This window comes from Rattus norvegicus, chromosome 11 (assembly GCF_021556685.1).
Source record: "Rattus norvegicus strain SHRSP/BbbUtx chromosome 11, alternate assembly SHRSP_T2T, whole genome shotgun sequence".
Lineage (NCBI taxonomy): Eukaryota > Metazoa > Chordata > Mammalia > Rodentia > Muridae > Rattus > Rattus norvegicus.
Genome location: NC_141544.1, coordinates 95,714,822 through 95,725,688, shown reverse-complemented (window position 1 = coordinate 95,725,688; position 10,867 = coordinate 95,714,822). Strand labels below are relative to the sequence as shown.

The 10,867-nt window shown below is 41.2% G+C and overlaps 1 protein-coding gene across 18 annotated transcripts in view; it reads left to right on the top strand.

The window, feature by feature from the left end:
* Positions 1 to 10,867, top strand: part of Hira (histone cell cycle regulator) — a 109,044-nt gene that overhangs the window by 73,497 nt on the left and 24,680 nt on the right. For all 18 annotated transcript variants that reach the window (XR_015632841.1, XR_015632842.1, XR_015632844.1 and 15 more), the window contains one exon: positions 10,549 to 10,750. Coding sequence is in view for 14 of the 18 variants with exons in the window: in NM_001135760.1 (NP_001129232.1) it covers positions 10,549 to 10,750 (202 nt within the window). In the remaining 4 variants the exon portion in view is untranslated. The remainder of the gene's footprint in view (positions 1 to 10,548; positions 10,751 to 10,867) is intronic.

Here is a 10,867-nt window from a genome sequence, read left to right as displayed (position 1 = left end):
CTTCCCAGGGATGCAGGCATGGTTTAATCTATGAAAATCCATCAATGTAATCCAGCATATAAACAAACTCAAATATAACAACCACATGTTCATTTCATTAGATGGCTGAGAAAGCATTTGACAAAATTCAACACCCCTTCATGATAAAAGTCCTGGAAAGATCAGGAATTCAAGGCCCATATCTAAACATAGTAAAAGCAATATACAGCAAATAAGTAGGTAATATCAAACAAAATGGAGAGAAACTTGAAACAGTTCCACTAAAATCAGGGACTAGACAAGTCTGCCCACTCTTTTCCTACTTATTCAATATAGTACTCAAAGCCCTAGGCAGAGCAATTAGACAGTAAAAGGAGGTCAAAGGGATACCTATTTGAAGGGAAGAAATCAAAATATCACTATTTGCAGATGATATGATAGTGTACTTAAGGGACCCCAAAATTTCCACCAGAGTACTACTTTACCCGATAAGCAACTTCAGCAAAGTGTTGGGGTATAAAATTTACTCAAATAAATCAATAGCCTTCCCCTACTCAAAGGATAAACAGGTTGAGAAAGAAAATAAGGAAATGTCACCCTTCACAATAGTCCCAAATAATATAAAATATCTTGGTGTGACTTTAACCAAGCAAGTGAAAGATCTGTATGATAAGAACTTCAAGTCTCTGAAGAAAGAAATTGAGGAAGATCTCAGAAGATGGAAAGATCTCCCATGCTCATAAATTGGCTGGATTAATATAGTAAAGATGGCCATTTTGCCAAAAGCAATCTACAGATTCAATGTAATCACCATCAAAATTCCTACTCAATTCTTTATAAATATAGAAAGAGCAATTTGCAAATTCATTTGGCATAACAAAAAACCCAGGATAGTGAAAACTATACTCAGTAATAAAAGAACTTCTTGGGGAATCACCATCCCTGGCTTCAAGCAATATTACAGAGCAATAGTGATAAAAACTGTATGGTATTGGTACAGAGACAGGCAGATAGATCAGTGGAACAGAATTGAAGACCCAGAAATGAATCCACACACCTATGGTAACTTGATCTTTGACAAAGGCGCTGAAACCATCCAATGGAAGAAAGATAGCATTTTCAACAAATGGTGCTGGTTTAACTGGAGGTCAGCATGTAGAGTGCAAATTGATCCATTCTTATCACCATGTACAAAATGTAAGTCCAAGTGAATCAAGGACCTCCACATCAAACCAGATACACTCAAACTAATAGAAGAAAAAGTGGGGAAAAGTCTCGAACACATGGGCACTGGGGAAAATTTCCTGAAGAAAACACCAATGACTCATGCTCTACGATCAGGAATTGACAAATGGGACCTCATAAAACTGCCAAGCTTCTGTAAGGCAAAGGACACTGTCATTAGGACAAGTCGGCAACCAACAGATTGGGAAAAGATCTTTACCAATCCTCTGATAGAGGGCTAATATCCAAAATATACAAAGAACTGAAGCAGTTAGACTCCAGATAGCCAAACAACCCTATTAAAAAATGGGGTACAGAGCCAAACAAAACATTCTGAGCTCAGGATTATCGAATGTACAAAAAGCATCTAAAGAAATGTTCAACATCCTTAGTCATCAGGGAAATGCAAATCAAAACAACCCTGAGATACCACCTCATACCAATCAGAATGGCTAAGATAAAAAACTCAGGTGACAGCTGATGCTGGCGAGGATGTGGAGAAAGAGGAACACTCCTCCATTGATGTGGGATTGCAAACTGGTACAACTACTCTGGAAAGCAGTGTGGAGCTTCCTTAGAAAATTGGACATTCCATTACCTGAGGACCCAGCTATACTTTTCCTGGGCATACAAAAGGTTCTCTAACATACAACAAAGACACATGCTCCACTATGTTCATAGCAGCCTTATTTATAATAGCCAGAAGCTGGAAAGAACCCAGATGCCCTTCAATTGAGGAATGGATTAAAAAAATGTGGTACATCTACACCATGGAGTATAACTCAGCTATCAAAAACAATGACTGTGAAATTCATAGGCAAATTGAATGAACTAGAAAATATCATCCTGAGTGAGGTAACTCAATCACAGAAAAACACACTTCCTATGCACTCATTGATAAGTGGATATTAGCTAAAAAGCTCGAATTACCCAAGATGTAATCCACAGAGCACAGGATGCTCAAGAAGGATCACCAAAATGTGGATGCTCCCATTCCTTTTTAAAAGGGGAAACAATATACATAGGAGGGGATATGGAAGCAAAGTTTAGAGCAGCAACTCAAGGTATAGCCATTCAGGGCGTGCCCGACATGTGGCCCAAATATATATACAGCCACCAAAACTGGATACGATTGATGAAGCTAAAAAGGGACCGGATATAGATCTCTCCTGAGAGACACATCCAGAGCTTGTCCAATACAGAGGTCAATCCTAACAGCAAACCACTGAACTGAGAACAGCACACCCTTTGTGGGGTATTAGAGGAAGGATCGAAAGAGTTGAAGGAGCTTGCAACCCTATTAAGAACAACAATGCCAACCAACCAGAGTTTCCAGGGACTAAACCACTACCGAAAGGCTATACATGGACTGACTCAGCACTACAACTGCATATGGAGCAGAGAATAGCCTTGTTGGGGCACCACTGAAAGCGGAACCCCTTGGTCCTGCCAAGGTTGAACCTCCAGTGCAGGGGAATATGGTGGGGCAATAAGGGGGATGTATCGGGCCAATATCCGTATGGGGGAGTGGGAGGGGACAGGGGGCTTATGGACAGGAAACCGGGAAGGGGAATAACATTTGAAATGTAAGTAAAGTAATATATGTAATAAAAAAAAATGAATAAGGGGGACATGTATTTACATTACAAAGGTGTCCACATGATATTAGTGACATTCTTCTATTGACATTTAGAGTGAAATATTTTAAGCCATAAAAAAAAATCTTTTTTTAAAAGGGGGTCTGAATATTATTGGCATTTTTGTTGTTCCTTTAAATGCCCTTGCCTCTCCCAAGAGGTTGGTTTTCTCTTTTCTGTTCTGTTCTGTTCTTTTTTCTTTTCCTTTCTTTCCTTTTCTCTTTTCTTTTTGTTTTTCACCCTATTCTCTTGAATCTTAGCACCCATGTAAATTATTCCACCCTTGTATAGGTTTGTAAGCTTGCCCAGAAGTGAGACCAGTGTTGTACCACAAAGGTTTGGGGGAGGGAGTGTTCACTCTGTTGCTTGTGGAGTCTGCTGTCCTCACAGGATCCTAGCTCTAGAGCACAGCATATTACTGGGCTGCAGGGCTGTCCTGGGAGATAGTTCCTAAGCTGATTGGGAACTCTGGATTCTCTCGTTCAGGTTGTGATGTTTTGTTTGCTCTCCCCTTTTCTTTCTCTTTTGTAAAGTTGATTTACTAGACCCAGGAACGACCCTTCAGTTACATAAATTTGTTTTAAGAAACAAACAAACAAAAAAAAAAAGAAAGAAAAGAAAGAAAGAAGAAAGAACGGGGCAGCGGGAGGCTTTGGGCATGGTAGATTGCATCTGCAGTTCATTTCTGCTGTAGTCTTGAAATGGTAGGTACCAGTGGGTTTGGTGTGTGAATTTTCTTACCTGAAACTTCTACAACTTAGCTTTCCTGTCAGGAGGGTCTCAGTTTACCTGGGCTTTCAGGTTATTGATTACACCTGTATTTGGTATGTGCATGCTTAAAATTGTAATATCCTTGATAGCTTGTATCCCTAGTCAATATGAAGTAATTGCTTCATCACTTCTGACTAGTTTTCATTTGAGGTCTATTTTGTCAGATGTTAGAGTAGTTATGCTGTGCTCCAGTTTTTGGAATCACTTTTTCTATCTTTTCACTCCAAGGTAGTGAGGATGAAGTGTGTTTCTTGGAGGCAACAGGTGTGTGGGTCCTGTTTTTCAGTCTGTTTGTGTCTTTTGGGGGAATTGAGACCATTATTTAATATTCAGTTATCATCAAAAAGTACGTGCTAATTCTTGTTAGTTTGCTGACTTTGTAATATTTGATGTTTTCCTCATTCTGTTTTTCTTGTTTACTGCTTTAGCTTCCTTCATTGTTTTTCTATAGCTTTTTGGATGTATTTAACATTTTCTTTAGTTTGCACAATTTTTTTCCTGTATCCTCTGTAGAAGGATACTATAGGGCTTAGTTAGTGCTCACAAATTCCTTAAGTTTTTATCATGGAAAGTTTTTCTTTCTCCCTTAGTTGTGACAGTTTATCTGGATATAGTAATCTTGCTTGGTATGCTTTTCTTTTAGAACTGGAAAATATATTTCCAAGACCTTCTGCCATGTAAAATTTCTGTTACAATACTTTGTTATGAATGTGAGCCCGCCTACATTTATGTGTAACTTAGCATTCCTCCTTTCCATGATCTTTGTGCTTAGTGTTTCAGTTTTAATGTGGTGTGGGATTTTATTTTCTGTTCTTGTCTGTTTGGTGTTCTCTGTGTCTCATGTGTCTGTATAGGTATCTTTTGAAGTATGGTGAATTTTCTGCTATGAGTATATTGAAAATATTTTTTAATGCCTCTGGCATGGAATTCTATGCTTATAATTTGGCATTTTCACAGTGTTCAAACATCTTGTATATTCCATTGGTCATTTTTATTAGTTTGTCTAAATGAGTATTCATTTCTCTTTAAATCCTCATGCCATATTCCTAATAATTCCTTCTGTTGATGAGGCTTTCCACTGCTCTTTTTGTTATTAAATAAAAAAAATTCCTTTACTTATTGTACTCAGAATTCTCTAAAGGAACAGAACTGATATAATGAGTGGATATATATGTGTGTGTTACCATGTCTGTCTCTTGTCAAGAATCTGGTAGCTCCCTTCTTGAGGTTGGAGGTCTGGTGCTGGAGTCTTGGAGGACTCTTGAGACCAGCCTGTCTTCAGTCTCCATTGGAATCCTGAAGAACCTTCTTTTACACTGTTTTGGATAGGCTGACTGACCAGAGAGCTCTCAGGATCCATCAGTTTTCAACTCCCATCCTCCATCCTAGTGCTGGGCATCTGATGTGGGTTCTGAGGATTTCAGTCTTGTGCTTACAGAGAAAGCACTCTTACCTTGTGAGCTGTCTCCCCAGGGAACCCAGGTTTTCTTGCTTGCATAGTACATTTTACCAGTTGATCTCTTCAGCTCTCTTGTGTTTATCTCAGAAAATATTTACTTTCTTTTTTGTCTTGTGGAATGGGGTCTTGCTGGCCTACAACTCCCTGTCCTCTTGCCTCAACATCTCAAAGATTGGCATCACAGATAAGTACCACCATGCATGGCTCTATGGATTCCTAGATTATATATTGTTTGTTTTAGGTGGAATGTTACTTTATTTTCCAGGTTTGTTCCATACTTGAAGTATTTCCATTCACCCAAGAAGTTCAGTAGGAAGGGTAATGTCTTTTGCTCTTGTAGGTGAGATGAGTTTTTGGTAGGGGTTGCTTTTTAAGAGAGAAAAAAAGATTTATTTGGGCTCACAGTTGCAGAGTTCTCACTGAACTGTGCTAGAGTAGTCTGGAAGGAGCTGGAAAAAAATTATTCTGGTGTACCAACAAGAACAAAACAAAAGTAATTTGGCATGACAATTTCTTCTTGAAAAGAGGATATCATGTTAATGGGAACCTCATCTAGCAGTTTGTCCCTGGGTGGGTTTTGACACGAGATGAATGAAAAAAATCAAAGGGAAAGGACACAGCTGTTTCTAGGTGTCGGGGAGAAGCTAAAAGCATGACTAGAGGTATAAACATTTAGGAGAGTCTAGAGTGGACATGATCCTGAGCCATGTGGGGAAAGGTGGGAGATGGGAAGGGAGGAGGGAGAGAAAGGGACTAGACAGCAGCCAAGAGGGCTAAAGGTAAGACTGGCAGGTAACCAATATGGTTAGATTATAATAGAGAAGGGCAGCTGCAGGGAGGGAAGCCCAGCCCAATATCTGGCAAGGAACAGTTTAGGGCAGGGGGCAGGTGGCAACCAGGAGGACCTGTAACAAGAAGGGACTGAGGGATGCTGGGAGAAGCTGGTAGCCATGTCCACTTTGATTGTTACTGGGCATTCAGCCATTTGTCCTGGGTTTGAGACCTAATATGCCATTCAACCCAAGTAGGCCAAGCAAGTTCACAGGTAGGAACTTCACTTAGTTTTTATTTTCTAAGATAGGTGGTTCCTGGGTCTCATTATTGCTGAGAAGGAACTTGACCTCACAGTCTAATGCAATTGCAGATGCATGAAGGGCACGGCTATGGAAGAGACTAGGATTTGGGCAAAGAGGCAAATCATATGTTGGGGAGGTTTATGGAATATTGACCCTGGATGGGTTAGCTACCTTTGATAGGAAAAAGCGTTTTCACAAAGAGTAGTTCACAGTATGGCGGGTAGAAAGGAGTCACTTCAAAGATAGCTCTGCACCCTGCCCATTTTTTTTTTTTTTTGGTTTGAATATATTATGTCTAGGCATGGATATTTGTTATTGAGTGTTCTCTAAACAGCCCGGATCTACAGTTGGCTTTCTTTCCTTGATTTTGGAAAGTTTTTTGCTATTATTATTCTCAGTTGTTATAATTGTTGCCATTACTATATTATCACTTTAACTAATGGCTGTAAAACTAATCTGATAGTTTCAGAACTTCTATAATATCCAGATCTGATCCTGCTTTTTAAAAAATTAATTATTTCATGCCAAGCAACCAGAGCTTCCAGGGACTAAGCCACTACCTAAAGACTATACATGGACTGACCCTGGACTCTGACCTCATAGGTAGCAATGAATATCCTAGTAATAGCACCAGTGGAAGGGGAAGCCCTGGGTCCTGCTAAGACTGAACCCCCAGTGAACGTGATTGTTGGGGAGGGCGGCAATGGGGGGAGGATGGGGAGGGGAACACCCATAAAGAAGGGGAGGAGGGAGGGGGATGTTTGTCCGGAAACCGGGAAAGGGAATAACACTCGAAATGTATATAAGAAATATTCAAGTTAATAAAAAAATTAATTATTTCATTTATTTACATCTCAAATGTTGGCCCCCTTCTCAGAACCCTGTCCACTAAACCTCCTCCCCATCTCCCTCCCATTTATCTCTAAGATGGTGGTTCCCCCACCCACCCACTCATGCCCACCCATCCCCTCTAGCATCCCCTTTCGCTGGGGCATCAAGCCTCCACAGGACCAATTGTATTCCCTGCCACTGAAACCAGATGAGGCAGTCCTCTGCTACATATGTAGCAAGGGCCACAGCCCAACCCATGCACACTCTTTGGTTGGTTGCTTAGTTGTTTCTGGGAGCTCTGAGGGGTCCTTTTACTTGATAGTGTTGTTCTTCCTATGGGGTTGCAATCCCCTTCAGCTCCTAAAGTCCTTACCCTAACTCTTCCATTGGGGTTCCTGGGCTCAGTCCAAAGGTTGGCTGTAAGTATCTGAATCTGTCTTAGTCACGTGATGCTAGAGCCTCTCAGAGAACAGCCAGGCTCCTCTCTGCAAGCACACTTGGCATCAGTAATAGCGTTGGGATTTGGTTGGTGTCTACCCATGGGATGGATGCCAAGGTGGGGCAGTCTCTGGATGGCCTTTCTTTCAGTCTCTGCCCCATTTTTTTTTTTTTGGGGGTCCCTGTATTTCCTTTAGACAGGAGCAATTCTGTGTTGAAAATTTTGAGATGGGTGGGTGGTCCCATCGCTCAGCTGAGTGCCACATCTATCTACTGGAGGAGGTCTCTTCAGGTTCTATCTCCCCTCTGCTGGGTATTTCAGCTAATGTTATCCCTGTTGGGCCCTGGGAGCCTCCTACATCCCTAGAGCTCTCCAGTGTCTAGAGCTCTCCAGTGGTTTCCTCATGCCCCACTCCACACTGCTGCGCATTTCTATTGATTCTCCTGGTTCTCCTGTCTCCTCCATACCTGATCCTGCCTCTTTCCCCACCCACCCATGCATGTCCTTCCCTCTCTCTGTCTCCTGTAATTATTTTGTTCCCCTTCTAAGTGGGATTGAAGCAACCATACTTGGACCTTCCTTCTTGTTAAGCTTCATATGGTCTGTGAGTTGTATCATGTGTATTCTGAGCTTTTGGGCTAATATCCACTTATCAATGAGTACATACCATGTATGTCATTATGGGTCTGGGTTACCTCACTCAGGATGATATTGTCTAGTTCCGTCCATTTGCCTACAAAGTTCATCAAGTCATCATTTTTAATAGCTGAGTAGTATTCCATTATGTAAATGCATCACATTTTCTGTATCCGTTCTTCTGTTGAAGGACATCTGGGTTGTTCCCAGCTTCTGGCTATTATAAATAAAACTTCTATGAACATAGTGGATCATATGTCCTTGTTATATGTTGGAGCATCTTTTAGGTGTATGCCCAGGAGTGGTATAGCTGGATCGTCAGGTAGAACTATTTCCATTTTTTTGAGGAACTGTCAGATTGATTTGAAACTGGTTGTACCAGTTTGCAATTCCACCAGCAGTGAAGGAGTGTTCCTCTTTCTCCATATCCTTGACAGCATCTGCTGTTGCCTGAGTTTTTTTTGATCTTAGCCGTTCTGACTGGTGAGAGGTGGAATTTCAGAGTTGTTTTGATTTGCATTTCCCTGATGACTAAGGATGTTGACCATTTCTTTAGGTGCTTCTTGGCCATTGGAGATTCCTCAGTTGAGAATTCTTTTGTTTGGCTCTGTAGCCCATTTTTCAATAGGGCTATTTGGATTTCTGGAGTTTCTTGAGATCTTTGCATGTTTTGGATATTAGCCCTCCATCGGATGTAGGATTAGTAAAGATCTTTCCTAATCTGTAGGTTGCCATTTTGTCCTGATGACAGTGTCCTTTGCCTTATAGAAGCTTTGCAACTTTATGAGGTTCTATTGTCAATTGTTGATCTTATTAGAGCCTGAGCCATTTGTGTTCTGTTCAGGAAATTTTCCCCTGTGCCCATGTGTTTGAGGCTCTTTTCCACTTTTTCTTCTATTAGAGTCAGTGTATCTAGTTTTATGTGGAGGTCCTTGATCTACTTGGATTTGAGCTTTGTACAAGGAGATAAAAATGGATCAGTCTGCATTCTTCTACATGCTGACCACCAGTTAGACCAGCACCATTTGTTGAAGATGCTTTCTTTTTTCCACTGTATGGTTTTGGCTTCTTTGTCAAAGGTCAAGTGACCATAGGTGTGTGGGTTTATTTCTGGGTCTTCAATCCTATTCCATTATCTATCTGCCTGTCTCTGTACTAATACCATGCAGTTTTTAATCATAATTGCTCTGTAATATGAGGTCAGGGATGCTAATTTCCCCCAGAAGTTCTCTTATTGTTGAGAATTGTTTTAGCTGTCCTGGGTTTTTTGATTTTCCATACGAAGTTGAGAATTGGTCTATCTCTGTGTAGAATTGAGTTGGACTTTTGGTGGGGATTGCATTGAATCTGTAGATTGGTTTTGGTAAGATGGCCATTTTTACATGTTTATCCTATCAACACATGAGCATGGGAGATCTCTCCATTTTCTGGGGTCTTCTTCAATTTCTTTCTTGAGAGACTTGAAGTTCTTGTCATAAAGATCTTTCACTTGCTTGGTTAGAGTCACACCAAGATACTTTATATTATTTGTGATTATTGTCGTTTCTCTAATTTCTTTCTCAGCCTGTTTATCCTTTGAGTAGAGGAAGGATACTAATTTATTTGAGTTAATTTTATATCTAGCCACTTTGTTTAAGTTATCTATTACGTGTAGGAGTTCTCTGGTAGAATTTTTGGGGTCACTTAAAAATACTGTCGTATCCATCAATAGTGACCCTTTGACTTCTTCCTTTCCAATTTGTATCCCTTTGATCTCCTTTTGTTGTCCAGTTGTTCTAGCTGGAACTTCAAGTACTATATTGAATAAGTAGGGAGAGACTGGGCAGCCTTGTCTTGTCCTTGATTTTAGTTTTCCTGAGGGCTTTAGAGAATGGAAGGGTTATGTTTCAAACTGATTGCTTTTCCCTAAGCCATGGAATTTTCTCCATCTTTGACTAAAACCTAGTAGGGTCCTTGGATGTCAAAACGATGTGTGGGGACCCTCATGTCAATAGCTCCAGCAGTTTTCCCTGAAGCTTGCCCACACTCAGGGTCTAGCAAGTAGCTGGCACTGTCACCTTTTGATGGGTCCAGAAAGAGTTCCTGCTTTCCAGTTTTCAGCTATTGTTATTTAGCATCTCAAGCTCATTGTTAGAGTAGAAACCAGAAGCTCTTTCTTTACACTGTTTAGAAAATCTTGAGAAGAGTGATTTTGTTAAAAACACATACAGGGTTTAGAGAGATGGCTTGGGGTTAAGAGTTCTTGTAGTTATTACATAGGACCCATGTTCAATTCCCAGTACCCACAGGATGGCTTCTTACAACTGTCTGTAATTCCAGTTCCAGCGAGTCTGGCCTGGAGGGCACCAGGCACACACATGACACTTAGATACACATGTAAGCAAAATACTACCCACACACATGAAACAAATAAAAATCGAGAGAGAGGGGGGGGGGAGGGAGAAATCATAGAGTGAATGGCTTTGTAGACAGAATTACAGATGTCTTTGATTTCAGGTTGAAAGAGCAGAACCTCGTCAGGGAGCTGAGGTCCCGGGAGCTGGACAGTAGTAGTGACAGCGATGAGAAGGTCCACCTGGCCAAGCCCTCCTCACTGTCCAAGCGCAAACTTGAGCTTGAGGTGGAGACGGTGGAGAAGAAGAAGAAAGGCCGCCCTAGGAAGGACTCCCGTCTTCTGCCCGTGTCTCTGTCCGTCCAGGTGAGGACTGTGGGCTGCCTTGCCTGCCCCATCCGGACTCCCTGGGAGGCCCCTGTGTGTGGGGGGTGTCTTACTAGGGTGAGAGCTTAGACACACCATTCACTGTACCATGTAGGC